Source organism: Carlito syrichta, unplaced genomic scaffold (assembly GCF_000164805.1).
Source record: "Carlito syrichta isolate Samal-C Ts95f unplaced genomic scaffold, Tarsius_syrichta-2.0.1 Scaffold304574, whole genome shotgun sequence".
NCBI classification, from domain to species: Eukaryota; Metazoa; Chordata; class Mammalia; order Primates; family Tarsiidae; genus Carlito; species Carlito syrichta.
The window spans coordinates 330108-346297 of record NW_007248670.1 but is presented as its reverse complement, the minus strand read 5'-3'; the positions used below and the strand labels follow the sequence as shown (position 1 = coordinate 346297).

The 16190-nt window shown below is 34.8% G+C and overlaps 1 protein-coding gene across 2 annotated transcripts in view; it reads left to right on the top strand.

Moving 5' to 3' along the window:
- Positions 1-16190, top strand: part of ITSN2 (intersectin 2) — a 131511-nt gene that overhangs the window by 25410 nt on the left and 89911 nt on the right. For both annotated transcript variants that reach the window (XM_021713494.1, XM_021713495.1), the window contains exons 9-15: positions 269-406; positions 852-937; positions 2264-2526; positions 3370-3519; positions 6036-6176; positions 7508-7595; positions 15101-15240. In XM_021713494.1, the coding sequence (XP_021569169.1) occupies positions 269-406; positions 852-937; positions 2264-2526; positions 3370-3519; positions 6036-6176; positions 7508-7595; positions 15101-15240 (1006 nt within the window). The remainder of the gene's footprint in view (positions 1-268; positions 407-851; positions 938-2263; positions 2527-3369; positions 3520-6035; positions 6177-7507; positions 7596-15100; positions 15241-16190) is intronic.

Here is a 16190-nt window from a genome sequence, read left to right as displayed (position 1 = left end):
AAAAAAAAAAAAAAGAAAGAAGTTACAGTTTCCTTTTTATTTCACAGTTTCTTCCCTTTCTTTTGTGTTATGAAAATTAAGGATAAAAATAAACTCACTATTAAATGTAAATATGTATATATTTACATTTCACTAAGATGTTTACCCAGTAATTATACCATCATTATTCTTTTTAAAAAATGAAGAATTAAAGTTTTTAGATATTTTTTTACTCCAAATAGACTTTCTTTCTAAGTTGTGAATTTTAACATTTTAACATTTTCTTTAGGACTCTGGCTGACATTGATGGTGATGGACAGCTAAAAGCAGAAGAGTTTATCCTTGCAATGCACCTTACTGACATGGCCAAAGCTGGACAGCCGTTACCGCTGACTTTACCTCCTGAACTTGTCCCTCCATCTTTCAGGTATGTGCCTCTGGAGGTGATAGTCTTGATAACTTGGCAAATATGTCTTTACTTTGGGATTTACTGAGTCTTCTGTTCTCGTTTAGAAGAGAGTTAAATATTTGAGCTGCAATTTGATTTTAGTATTCAATGATTTATACTGAAAAGGAGTACATATTAGAAATAGATGTGTCTTCCATATGTTATGGATGAGGACACTGATGGTTAAAGAAATTAAGAAAAATTTGCCCAAGAATAACAATGATCTGAACCATGATTTGAATCGAGATCTTTCTGACTTGAAAATCCATATACTGCTGTATATTGTAACTATATACCATACTGTGATTTAAATATCTTTAGTAATCTTTATATGCTTTAATCATTGCTAATCTGTGTAGTTTATTCTGAAAATTTCTAGATTGCATTATGCTAAATTTGTTTGTTGTTGTTTTTTTTTTTTAAGAGGAGGAAAGCAAATTGATTCCATTAATGGAACTCTGCCTTCATATCAGAAAATACAAGAGGAGGAACCGCAGAAGAAGTTACCAGGTAGCCTTGAGTTTCTAAGTTGTATATTTATACTGAGTTCTTTTACATTTTACCTTTAAATGTAACTGAATATTTAGAATTTTTACCATCTGAATATTTTATATGCTATGAGAGAAAACTATTTGATGAATGGGGTATATTTTGATATAGATAAAATTAAGATAACCCAAGTAAGAATGAAAGAAGAAGAAACATTTGCATTTGACAGGATTGTAGTCATCTGAGATATAAAGTATTTCTCCTACTTTAGGCAGAATCATTAGAACAAACTTTGTGATGAAATCTTTAGCTTTAAAAAAGTTTAAATATTTGCAGCAACTTTGATGAGTTTGGAATCTATCATACTCAGTGATTTGTCACAGAAACAAAGAACTGAGTACCACATATTCTCACCCATAAGTGGACCCTGAACACCTCTCATAATACTACAAAAAAGGGATTGGTAGTAGTGGGACAGTGCCAGGGGAGTGGAGGACACATAACATCAATAAGGGTGCCTGATCCTAATCCAGGCGAAGTGAGGTGCAATGGGAGGCCCCGAACTTTGCCTGTGCTTAAACCACTTATTATGCAATCCTGACTTGTACCTCACAATTTAAAAACAAAATAAAATAAAATTTTTAAAAAGGTCAAATATCGATTGAAAAAGTACATTTGTCGCTGTTTTTTTTTTTTTTTTTTGAGTTGGAGTCTTACTCTGTTGTCCAGACTGGAGTGCAGTGGCCGCTCCCAGCCACCGCAGCCTTGACCTGCTGGGCTCCGGTGATCCTTCCGCCTCAGCCTTCTGAGTAACCAGAATTACAGGCGCGCGCTACCACGCCCGGCTAATTTTTTGATTTATTGTAGAGATGAGGTCTCGCCTGCCCAGGTGGGTCTCGAACCCACAGGCTCAGGCAATCCACTCACCTCAGCCTCCCAAAGGCGCGGGATTACAGGCTGAGCCACCGAGCCTGGCTTGTCGCTGTTTTTAACATTGTAAATGTTAATGACACATTTCAAATAAAACAAATGTATAGCCTCACAGCTTCAGTTGTCCTTGAAGAAAACTGAGAAAAAGTTGAAAAAGTGTTTTTATTGGCAAGGATACTGAAATTATTTCTCTCTTGGATGGATTTACAGAAATTACAAATTTATTTTTCTAAAAATGAATATTCTTAGAAGAAAGTAAATATTTTTCCATTTGTATTTGAGTGAAAATTATTCCTAGGAGAGGTATCCAAATAATAATAGCACTCAGATGATCACAAGGCATCAGTATGTTGAAACTGGGTTACAGGTTCTATAGGCTCCTGGTGTGTGCGAATGCTTACAGTATGCCTTATTTAGTTACTTTTGAGGACAAGCGGAAAGCCAACTATGAGCGAGGGAACATGGAACTGGAGAAGCGACGCCAGGCCTTGATGGAGCAACAGCAAAGAGAGGCAGAACGTAAAGCCCAGAAAGAAAAGGAGGAATGGGAGCGAAAACAGAGAGAATTACAAGAACAGGAATGGAAGAAACAACTTGAATTAGAAAAACGCTTGGAGAAACAGAGAGAATTGGAGAGACAACGGGAGGAGGAAAGAAGGAAAGAGATAGAAAGACGAGAGGTTATTTTTAAGTTGCTTTATTTTCTGAGAAAATCATTACATTTGATAAGTGACTATGTTTCATAAAAATGCATACTTCTGAATTTTCTTTTCCTCTGCATCATCTCATTCTTACTTATCCCACACCAATTTGAAACTTTTTTCCCTTGAAGCAGGGAAAGAGGGTTCTTGCATGTAAGGGGTTTTCAGGACTGGCAAGTGGTAGAAAAAGCATCTCCATAGGTGAACTGATTGCAAAGCTAAGTTGAGTGAGAAGCTAAGATTGGTCAGCCAGCTGAGCAAGTCATTAAAGGAAAGCAAGTTTAGGATCCAGATTAAGAGTCCCAGGAATTGGAGAGCCAGAAAGACGAGAGCAGGGAATTGAAGGTCTAGAGAGGAACCAAGAGGGTGGTCTTGCACAGGTCCTTGGGATGGTGTTGTATATGTGTGTGTTTATGTGAGGTATCCCTAGGAGTACTGGCTGTGTTTCAAGGGCCAGGGAGAAAACACAGTAAGTTATTATGCACTGAAATAATGTAAATAGAATTTTTTTCTTTTGATACCAGAATAGGGGTGTAATTATTCCTATTAACATTTTTATTTATGAAGTCATCCTTTTGTTTCTTAAGAAAAAAGTGGCTGTAGCAAAAGAATGGTCTTATTAAGAAATCAGAAAGTGTGATAGATGAAGCCACTATTTTAGAAGTCTTTATGCCTGTTGATAAAACTAGATTTGCCCAGCTACCCTTAGGCACTGTGGCCACCAAGTGCTGAACACTGCCTCACCTTTATTTTTGTCTTCCCATCCTTTTGAATGATGCCAAATTTTTAATTTAAAAATGAACTTTAATTCATTTTTTTCAGGCAGCAAAACAGGAACTAGAACGACAACGTCGTTTAGAATGGGAGCGAATTCGTCGACAGGAGCTTCTCAATCAAAAGAACAGAGAACAAGAAGAAATTGTCAGGTTAAACTCTAAAAAGAAGAGTCTTCACCTTGAGTTGGAAGCACTGGTATGGCTAAAGTTTAAGTGAAATTTATCTGAATGATGTAAGAGTTGCCTGTCGAAAAATATAGTTTAAAAAAAATCTATCTCATGAATTAGTTATGTTTTAATATAATTAAATATATTTTCATATAGACTTTAACAGAATGTACAATATGTCTTACTGAAAAAAGGATAGAGACTCAAAATACTGAGAACGATGATGTTGTAGTTTTAGTTGAGACGCTGATGAAACATACTCTTGGGCAAGACATTTCCTTTCTCTGTGCTTCACTCTGCTCGTATATAAAATCAAGGGTGTTGCTAGTTCAGTAATTTTCAATTTTCACATTGGTCTCTGCAGTGTGGTCTACAGAGGACTAACCAGAGGCAGGAGAAGGGAAGTCAGGGCAGCAGAACAATGATCTTCACTCCCCAACTCTTTCCATGCTTCACAACAGAGAAGTTCCACATTTATCTGCTTTATTTTTATTAGAGTTTTATCCAAGATTTGCTTGGGGGAAAAAAGGATCCTACTGTCAAAATAAAAACTGACTTAAAACTGCCAACCTAAGAGATCTCTTACAATTCCTTCTAGTTCTTCAGAACTATAGTTCTTAGCTAATATTGACCACTATTCTTAGCAATCTTTTTTTTTGTCTTTTTTGAGTCAGGCTGTCACTCTGTCTCCCAGGCTAGAATGCAGTGAAACAGTCATGGGTCACTACACCTTGACCTTTTGGGCTCACGTGATCCTTCTGCCTCATCCTCTCGAATGCAAGTAACTGGGGCTACTACAGGCAGGTGCTATCATGTCTGGCTAATTTTTTTGATTTTTTTTTTTTTATAGTGACAAAGTCTCGCTTTGTTTCCCAGGCTGGTTTTGAACCCCTGGCCTCAAGCAATCCTCTCACATCGACCTCTCAAAGTGTACAGATTACAGGCATGAACCACCACACTGGGCCTTACTTAACAATTAGAGGGTAAAGTTGTTGAAAGACTTTGTTTGAAATGTGAGGTGAAAAGATAAGAGATCTGGTACTGTTCTACTGCAACTCTAGAATTCCATGAACCAAATCTAGGTCTTATGTAATTATAAGCTAGCATTTTATTTGTTGATGACTTGAATTATATTAAAAAATTATTTTTAAAAATAAATCATCACAATATCTTTAGTCATAAAGGTACTATTTTATGTCTTCAAATGGATAGAAATGCATACCATAATTACTAATCATGCTATCGTACTACAAAATGGGCTTAAAAAGCTTCACCTTCTTTGTGCTACTTAGATATCTGTCTGAACTGTCACCATGACTATATGTAATGGGAGGAGACCTTCAGATTAATTGTTTTTCCCTCAAGAACTGGTGCAGCACACCAAGCACAGTAACATAGATTAATGTGCAGAGTCTGGAAAGGTCCAGAGCCTATACTTACACGTTTTGAAGGTAATAATGCAAGCTCTATGATGGACAGTATGTTCCTTTTAGCGTGTGTTTTCCAAGTATGAAACCTACTCTTCAGTAAAACTTTAATCATCTGTGATTTTTAACCAGGGATTCCATTTCTTCTCATCCACTAAATTAGTTGCTAGGTCTGCTGCAACAAAATATGACAAGCTGGGTGGCTTAACATCAGAAATTTATTTTCTCACAGTTCTGGAAATCTAAGATCAAGGTGTCCACAGGTTTGGTTTCTTGTGAGGCCTCTCTCCATGGCTTGCAGATAGCCATCTTATCTTCGTGTCTTCACATGGTCTTTTCTCTGTGTGTATGTATTTCTGATGCCTTTCATGTCCATATTTTCTCTTACTATAAGGACACCAGGAAGATTAGATTAGAGTATACCCATTTGATTTCATTTAACCATATTAACTATAATTACCTCTTTAAACGTCCTGTCTCCAAATATAGTCACATACTGAGGTACTAGGTGTTAGAACTTTTTATGAATTTTGGGGGGATACAGTTCAGCCCATAACACCTCATGTCACTCTTCTTCTTAGGCTCCATTGAGAATCTCTACTTTCTGTTTTTTTTCCTACTTCTCAAGAAGAAGAAAGGGTACTCCTTGGTTAAGAAAAGGAGCATTAGTATAGGAGAAGAGAACTGTGGCCTAAAAGATCCTACTGGACACTGTTTAATTCAAGGAAATTAGATGGCAGTATTGAAGGTAGACATAAAAGCTCAGAGAAGACAATGTTTAATGTCACATTCCTTCTCATTATTCTTTGAGTTTGTCTCTGTTATTAATCGTATAAATTAATGCCTAAATGCTGAATTCAGAAAAAAATTCAGTGTGTAATGTTTGTGCGTTCTCAACATATGAGATCTTGCACTCTGAAAATATGTTTCCTATTAATAACTCTCTTGAGTTAATAGATACAACTCTAAAACATATTCCACTTGATTTTAGACATTTGTTTCAGACTATGTGATAAATGACATTTTAAAATTTAACTAAATAAAAATACTATTCTCCTTGTGAGTACAATTCCAATTAGCATTTTATGTTACCATAGTTTATATGTTCTTCCTATAGAATGGTAAACATCAGCAGATCTCAGGCAGACTTCAAGATGTCCGACTCAGAAAGCAAACTCGAAAGACCGAACTGGAAGTTCTGGATAAGCAGTGTGACTTGGAAATTATGGAAATAAAACAACTTCAACAGGAACTTCAGGTAAGTCTTTCACTGTTTATGTGTCTTTAAACATGTGCAGGTATTAATAGTTCCTCCTAATAGAGTAGTTTCATTTTTGAGGTCATCTGCCCCTTTATCCCTGATAGACCTGTGATCTAAATACACACAGTCTTGTATATAATATCAGGAAGCCCATAGATCTCCTAAAATTTCTAGACAGCTAGTTAAGTCTTCTTAATATATATACATAAATGGGTATTTATCACTTTGAGTTTTAACTCTTTAATTAAAAATATATTTATGCATTTGTCTTAGTTCTTTCCTTCTGCTAAAACAAAATACCTTAGACTAAGTAATTTGTAAGCAACAGAAATTTATTATTCAAAGTTGGAAGACTGGGAAGTCCAAGATCAAGGTGCCAGCAATTTCAGTCTGGTGACAGCTTCCTCTCTGCTTCAAAGATGGCACCTTCTTGCTGCCTCTTCACATGGCAGAAAGGGCAAGGCAGCTCTCTTCGACCTCTTTCATAAGGGTGATCATCCCTGTGTGAAGACAGAGGTCTTGTGATTTAATCACCTCCTAAAGTTCCACCTCTTAATACTATTGCTTTGAGAGTTAGGTTTCAATATATGAGTGTTGTGGGTACACCAACATTCAAACCATAACATACATTAAAATAAGCTATTGCTGCTTAATTTAGAAAATTTTGGTATCTGAAAGTTACTCTTTTCAGAATTATGGTGAGAATGTTGAGTATATTCCTTAGGGACCTGTTAATTCTCTTCTTTTCTTGTGCAACAGGGTCTAATTCAGTTACTGCTTGCAAAATGAGAGCTCTGGAAACATTCTGCATCTCTATAGTCCTCTTATGCAATTTTTCTTGCTATGTGGACATGCAGTTAATCAGCCTTATTGCTTTGTCACAGCAGATACAGACAAAAGCCAAAACAGTTTATATCTATTAAAAAAGTTTATATCCGACATGTGCATGTTTATCCCAGAGTGTCATACCTGCTTTTGTGTGCCATCTAAAGGCACCTCTTAGCCTTTGCCCACTGTCTTTCATCAGTACACTGAAAATTGTAGGTTTCTAGACTCATCCCATTGACAAAGGCTTTCTTCACTGCCTTTTAATTTCAGTCAGTCATTCAAAATAGATTTGTGTTTATGCATTTCTTTTTAAAATCATGCATAATTCTAGCTTATTCATAAATTGTAATTATTTAATTAATTTATTTTAATTAAAATTCAAATACATTTTAATTTTATACTGAGTTTCAAAGGTGATTAAATTCTGTTTTAAAGTTTAAAAGAAATTATTGGGCAATATTATAGAATTTTAATCAGACACTATGTTTTCTTTTTGCAAGGAATATCAAAATAAGCTTATCTATCTGGTACCTGAGAAGCAATTATTAAATGAAAGAATTAAAAACATGCAGCTCAGTAACACACCTGGTAAGTCTCTTAAGATTTCTCTTTTTTATTCTTTTCTGAATGGCTATATCAGTCACATTTTGTTACTTTTTAAAAATATTATTATTCTGTTATAAGTAACATTTTTTTGTCTGTAAGTTAAAAATTTCAGAATAAAATGTGAAAAATGTATCCCAGATGCTAGAGCATTTTTAGCAATACAAAGTAAATAAAAATAAAACAAATAATAATTGTGATGTGACTTCCTTTCTTGATATTTGTGTTTATATAATTCAAATATCAATCAAATAAGATGATGGGCTGTAATTAGACAAGATCTAAATTTGGCTCTAAAACAAGACTACATGTGCATTTTGATAAAATCCTGCCCTGACTGTAAAAAACTATTCGGGAGGAGAGTTTACTATGGGCCACACTTGGGATTCTAGGGTGAATAGTGTACAGCAGTGATAGGCCTCAGCAGAATGGAATGCCTTTCTCAGACCCTTTTATCTAATACTGTGATTTATAAAAGGATTTTGCCAGCTTGGCCCTCTAACACCTGTGAAGCAAAATATTCCAAGATAATTTATGGAATTGTAACTTTTTTTTTTAACTCAGGTCCCAACAAAAAAACTGAAAAAAGTCTCTGTATTGGATAACATGCCAGTAACAATGTAGCATTAAAAAAGGTTTATTTAAAGAAAAATCTGCAAATGCTGTCTTACAACTGGCTAATTAAAGTATCCTAAGTGTCACCTTGAGTATCTGTCATGTCAGTCTTTCCATTCTTTAAAACACTTTTGGGTGTTCAGTGGGTTCAGTAAATAGTGTTCTTCTTTGCCCAAGTTCTGAACAAATTGAGAAATAAATCAGAGGAGCAAGGCAGATGAGAAACCAAAATACCACCACATTTTTGAGAAAACTGATATTAGACAGCATGGTTTATCTATAAGTGATATAGCTGTACCTATAAAACATTAGACGCATGAACAAAGTGGCATACAGTTTCCTGTGGACAGTTTCGTTTCCAGAAAGCAAGGGCTAGGACGTAACTTGGTCTTTATCTTGAGATCACGAATTAGTGGAAGGTGGGGAGAAGCTGGGATTGTTGTGCTGGTGAAGGGCCCTTCACATGGAAGAAATACCAGAAATAAAGTTTACTCTTGAGAACTATTGTTATGTCTATTGTCTTTCGCTGATGAGGTCTGTCTGTATCTCTGCTCACTCTTTTCTGCATCTGATTCATTTCTGTTCAAAGTATATTAGACTTCATGCCACCCCTACACAGGTGTTCCAGAGGCAGGGTAAGCCAGTCCTCCTGATCTGTGCAGTGGCAGAAATACATCTTTATTATTGTTACCATTATTGTCATTGTTACTTCTTGAATTGTGAATAGAATGTCGAGTATGTCTTATTGGGGACCCAGTGGAGCTATTCTTTCTCTGTGGAATGTGATCCAACCCAGCTGTTATATCTGTGTATTTATTTTGCTATAGTCCAATTCAGAATATGAAACTTTTGTTTGGTATTTTAAAAGTACCCTGTATTCCTTAGACTCTTCTCTCCATAGCAATTACCATATAAGATTTCCAAGCATGTGCCAAGCAGTATGCTAGGCAGTTTTCATGCATTTTTTCCTTAATCTTTACAATGACCCTCTGATACAGTTGCTATTCCCACTGTGCAGCTCAGGAAAATGGAGCTCAGGGAGATTAAGTAGTTACCCAAAGCAGAACAATAGTAGTACTCAAATTCATGTCTAGTTGATTCTGAAGCCCACTGTACTGCCATGTTGTCTCTGTCTTCCAGTTATGTAATGTAGTATTCTCATAAATAATCAAATTTGGTATTAAAACATGCATTATTAGTGATGCACATTGTTATGAATAAGGAAAAAATATGCAGCTATAAAACTTTACTGATAGAAGAAATTCCTGAATAACTAGAAACATTTTTGTTCCTGAATGAACTAGCTTATTACTACTATGCTGTACATCAATATTATGTCAGTTCTCTTCTAATTCATCTATATATTCGGTTATTTTCAGGTTTTTTTAATTTAAACTTGGCAAGAATTGACAAATTTACCTGGAAAAGAGAATGTACAAGATTAGACTTAAAAAAGAAAAAACTCTGGTGGGGGGAGGAGACTAGCCCTACCAGATATCAAAATATAAGATATGAAAGTTAGAAAACCTAAATAATATGTTACTGATCAGAAATTTTAAAAGCACAACGGAACTAAATAATCTAGAAAAAGGTCCATGTATATATGGCAATTTAGGATAAGATATAAATTGGCACTTAACATTAGTGGGGAAATGATGGACTTTCAATAAGAGATTTGGTAGACAATTGATTATCTGAGTTACAGGTAAGCTCTTTACCTCTCTATGTACAGAAATAAATTCTAGATAAAATAAGGCTAAACATTAAAACAACTTTAGAAAAAAAATTTTTAAACAGAGGAAAGGGCAACCTCCTTGGGTTCCCTGATACTCTGGGAGCTTCTCTGTCCTTTCAGTAAATCCTGTTTTTCCACCAGGAAAAAAAAACCAGAGGAAAATATTTTTATCATCTTGGTGTGAGGAAAGTCTCTTCAAGCAATACCTAGAGCCATGAACGAAAATATTTACAGATTAGATGGCATAAAAATGCAGTTGTTGGACACGGCTGTGTGTGAGGGGGTCTGGCACATAAGACCAAAAAGGGTACTTGGTCCTATACCTGGGCAGTGAGGGCCAGTTGGAGGCCCATACATTACCTGCATGCAGCCTACTTATATAGTTAATCCTTAGTTGTACCCCACATCTCTATAATAAATAAAATTTAATATATATAAAAAAGAGAACTTTTCAGCTGGGCTCGGTGACTCAGCCTGTAATCCCAGCACTTTGGGAGGCTGAGGTGAGTGGATTGCCTGAGCCCGTGGGTTCGAGACCCGCCTGGGCAACTTGGCGAGACCTCATCTCTACAGTAAATCAAAATGAACCGGGCATGGTAGTGCGCGCCTGTAGTTCCAGCTACTTGGAAGGCTGAGGTGGAAGGATCGCCGGAGCCCAGCAGGTCGAGGCTGCGGTGGCCGGGAGCGGCCACTGCACTCCAGTCTGGGCGACAGAGTGAGACTCCAACTCAAAAAAAAAAAAGAACTTTTCATAATGAAAGATGTCATAAACAGTAAAAAATTTGAAATACATATAATATAGCAAGAATTTAGAGCTTGTACAAATCAGAGATTAAGACAGCCCAACAGAGAAATACGGACACAGGATAAGACCAGACAAATTCAAGATTATGGCCAGAAACATAAATAGATATTTATTTAACTTCACTAGTTATCAAGGAAATTGTTACTTTAATAACAATAAGGTGGGGGTTTTTTAGCCAGTAAAAATGAAAAAAAAATGGATAATAACCAGTATAGATGAGGGTTTGTAGAAACAGATAGTATTTTGGAAGTGTAGTTTGGCAGTTTCTGTCAAGATTTAAATGTGCATATTTACAACATTGACAGAGTAAAAGATTAAAAACCACATCATCATCTCAATAGATAGACAAACACTTGACAAAAGTTCAACATTCTTTTGTGATTAAAAACTCTCAACAAAATAGACAATTTCTTCAACATAAAAAAAGACCATTTATGAAAAACCCATAGCTGATATCATTATCAGTGGTTAAAACAAAGCTTTTCATCTAAATCTGGAACAAGAGTAAGTATATGCACTCTCACCATTTCTATTCAATATAATGCTAAAAGTACTAGTGAGACCAATAAGACAAGAAAAAGAAATTAAAGACATCCAAATTGGTTGTCTTTATGAAGAAATAAAATTATCCTTGTTTGTTGGTGACATGATTCTATATGTAGAAAACCCTTAAGGACTCCACTAAAGAACTGTTAGAACTAATAAATGAATTCAGTAAAGTTGCAGGATATAAAATCAGCATACAAAAATCAGTTGTATTTCTTTACAGCAATAATGATATATTCAAAAAAGAAACCAAGACAGCATGGTTTATCTGTAAGTGATATAGCCCATTCACAGTAACCTCAAAAATAATAAAATACTTAGGAATAAATTTGATCAAGGAGGGGAAAGATCTGTACACTGAAAACTGTAAAACATTGATTAAAGAAATTTTAAAAGATACAAATAAATGGGAAGATATTTCATGTTCATGTGTTAGAAGGATTAATATTTTTTTAATGTCCATACTATCCAAAGCAATATACAGGTTCAATGCTATCCTTATCAAAATTTGAGTGACATTTTGTTCACATACATAGAAAAAACAGTTCTAAAATGTGTTTGGAATGGCAAAAGGCCCTAAATAGTCAAGGTAATCTTGAGAAAGAAAAAGTTGGAGGCATCGCACTTCCTGAAGTCAAATATTACATGGTTGTAGCAATCACAGCTGTATGGTACTGGTATGGACAACATGGATGAACCTGGAGTTATATTGTCTGGAAAAGCCAGGCACAGAAAGACAAATACTGCATTATCTCACGTACATGTGGAGTGTATGTATTTATAAAACTAGAGAGAGGAATGGTGGCTACCAGGAGCTGGTAGAGGAGAGGGAGACTGGGGAGATGCTGCTCAAAAGATACAAATTTTCAGTTAGAAGGAATAAATTCAGGAAATCTATTGTACAACATAGTGACTGCAGTTAATAACAATGTACTGTATTCTTGAAAGTTGCTGAGAGGATAGATATTAAGTGTTCTCACCACATAAAAGATAAATATGGGGGGGCAACACATATGTTAATTAGCTCAATTTATCCATTTCACAATGTATACTTATTTCAAAACAGCATGTTGTACACGATATATATACAGTTTTAATTTATCAATTAAAAACAAAATCAAGCCAGGTCTGTGGCTTACGCTTATAATCCCAGCACTTTGAGAGATTGAGGTAGGAGAATCACTTGAGACCAGGAGTTCAAGACCAGCCTAATGAGACCTTGATTCTACAAAATTTAAAGAAAAATTGGCCTGGCATGGTGGTGCATACCTATAGTTCCAGCTGCTTGGAAGACAGATGGAAGGATTGTTTGAGTCCAGGAGGTCAAGGCTGCAGTGAGCTGAGATCACACCCCTGCACTCCAGCCTAGGTGCCAGAGTGAGACCCTGTCTCAAAACAAAAACAAAAATAAAATAACAGACACATAGACCTCATAGCCCAGAAATAAACTCAAGTATATATTTTTTGACAAGAGCATCAAGAAGATACAATGAGAAAAGAATAGTCTCTTCAATAAAAGTTATCAGAAAAACTGGATATTCACCTGCAAAAGAATGAAATTGAACTCTTAACGTACACCATAAATAAAAATTAACTGAATTTTAGGATTAAGGTCCTAAACGTAAGACGTGAAACCATAAAACTCCTAAAAGAAAACATTGGCAAAATCTTGACATTGGCCTTGGCAATGCTTTTTTTGATATCACATTAAAAGCTCAGGAAACAAAAATAAATAGGACTATATCAAACCAAAAGTCTTCTGCACAGTAAAGGAAGCAACAAGATGAAAAGGCAGTCTACAGAATGGGAGAAAATATTTGTGAACACTATATCTAATAAGGGATTAATGCCCAAAATATATAAGGGATTCATATAACTCAATACCAAAACAAAACAAAAACACAACCCAATTCAAAATGGGCAAAGGACCTGAATAGTCATTTTCCAAAGAAGACATAAAAATGACCAAGAAGTATTTGAAAAAGGTGCTCAGCATTACTAATCATCAGGGAAATGCAAATTAAAACTACGCCGAAGTATCACCTCACTTAGGATGGCTATTATTAAAAAGATAATAGGAAATTGTTGTTGATGTGGACACAAGGGCACCCTTGTACACTATTGGTGGAATGTAAATTAGTACAGCAATTGTGGAAAACAGTATTCAGGTTGCTCAAAAAATTAAAAATAGAAGTATCATATGATCTAGCAATCTCAATTCTGGGTATATATTCAAAGGAAATAAAATCACTGTCTCAAAAAGGTATTTGAACTCCCTTATGCTAAGTGAAGTAAGTCAGATAACAAAAGACAAATACTGCATGATCTCTAAAAAAGTTGACCTCTTATAGAAACAATGTAAAAGGGGGGTTTTCAGGGGTTGGAGGTGAAGGAAATGGGAAGATGTTGATCAAAGGGTAAAGACTTACAATTGTGAGATGAACAGGTTCTGGAGACCTAATGTGCAATATGATTTCTATAGTTAATTATTATTATTGTATACTTGAAATTATCTGAGAGTAGATTTTAGATGTTCTTACCACAAAAAGGAAAGGTAACTATGTGAGGTGATGGGTGTGTTGATTTATATGACTGGAGTAATAATTTTATTTTATATATGTATATCAAAACATCATATACTTTAAATGTAGACAGTAAAAAAATTTAAAGATAGTGTGCGTATTCTTTTACAGAGCAATTCTTTTACCCCCTAGCCTTATACTTTCATGTGTGCATTAAAATGTGTGTGCCAAGGGTATTTGTTACAGCATACCTATATAGTAGTAGAAAATGAGAAACAATCTCAATGTCAGTCAAAAAGGAAATGTTACATAAATCATGGAGTAGTCACATTATAGACTATCATGGAGCAACTTAAAAGAATGAACTAGATCTGTTTGTCTTTATTGATAAGATATATCCTATTAGATATAAAACACGTTGCAGAGCAATGAAGACAGTGTGAGCCTATTAAAACCCATGGAAATAAAAGTTGAGTATGTATATATTTAAATATAAATGCCTGAAAGAAGAATAAGCTGAGGGTTGAGATGAAGGAGGCTTTTAAAATTTCTGCTCTATATGCTTCATTTTATTTAAATTTTGTACTTGATTTCTATACATTTAAAAATATCAAGTTAAAAACAGACATTTAAATAGTAATATTGCTATTTTAATTTATTATAATGTAATCTGCATTATATATTTCCATCTGGTATCTCCATCCCTGCATGAATATGTAAAAAAGATAATACAAAATGAAACCTTCTGTTCTTACCTCCTAAAATAATGTTACTAAATCATCCAGTTAGTAGTATTTATTGAGTCCTTGCTGTGATATTTCCCTGTTCTTGGGAGCACTAAGAGTAAATGGAAACCTTCTCAACAATCACTTCTATTGGTTATTTACTATGAGCCAGACTCCATACCAATGGCTTTATATCTATCACCTCATTTAATGAGGTAGGTGGTATGATGTCCATTGTATAGAGGAAGAGCCTGAGGTTCAAATTGGTGAAGCTTATTACCCAAAGTAGAACCTCACTTCAGGTCTTGGTCCTTTTGAATGCAGAACCAAGACTTATAACCGTTTCCTCTGAGGCTCTTCCCAGGATATGATCTGAGAAAGGTAAATAGCCACTGCGTTTTTTCTTGTCCGCTGGTCCACATTATGTGTGTATATCCTTTGCTTTTCTCTAATTACACCTAGTTGACCAGACAGTGAATGATATGCTGATAATGACATAGGAACTTCTACCAAATGTAGACTGACTGATATTTGTTTTTCAGATTCAGGGATCAGTTTACTTCATAAAAAATCATTAGAAAAGGAAGAATTATGCCAAAGACTTAAAGAACAGTTAGATGCTCTTGAAAAAGAGACTGCATCTAAGTTATCAGAAATGGATTCTTTTAACAATCAGCTAAAGGTATTTATCTTTGATTATATTCATTTTTGGTAGCTGCCTTCTTACTTTCCTTATTTTGATTTAATAGAATGAATAACTAAAACTATTGTTATATGTATTATATTTTCATAAGTTATTTTATAATTTCAGCTATACTAGAATTTCAAGATTTTTTAAATGTTTTCTATAAATATAAATATTGTGTCATATAATTAACATATCATTTACCACACAGTTTCTGATTTTTTATGACTATCTGCTGTTTTTATTGGCATCTATATACTTCCAGAACAATTATGTTTGTCATATTACAGAACTGATCTCAGCCAACACAATCTTAGGCAATATTCTAAAATGGTAAATAGGGAAAATTTGAAATAGTTCAAGTGGCAGAGACTCTTTTGACACACTAAATTCTTTTTTTATTTCTTTGTTACAATGTAATTTAATTAACCTATGTAGAATAATGCAATAATTAGTGAAATCCAAAGCATAATCTGGCACTTTGTTTGAAAATAAATATAAACTTTGTATGAAAAGAAAGTTCATAATTCATTGTTTGGTGCAGTGGCAGAGCAGATATTCAAAACAAATACTGTTTGCTTATCATTCTGTAAAGTATTAGTTGTATACTGAAGCCGTACCTATGAAAGAAGATGACAAAGGCTAAAATCCAGACTAATGGCACATTTTGCAAATTTGGGAATCATCTCAGTTACTCCTTTGCTAACTGAGCATAAAGTTTTCAGGGAATAAGTAAAACTTTGCATAAAGGTTTTCTGTAAGAAAGCTGTCGCTTTGGGCAACCCCTTTGGGTCCTGTCCCACTGTAGGAGCTTTTCTGCCCTCTCAATAAATCCTGCTTTTAAAAAAAGAAAGAGAAAGAAAGAAAGAAAGCTGTCTCTTCATTTACCTTTTATCTTACTGACTTACATAGAATAATATTAACACTAACTATAGCGTGAACAGCAT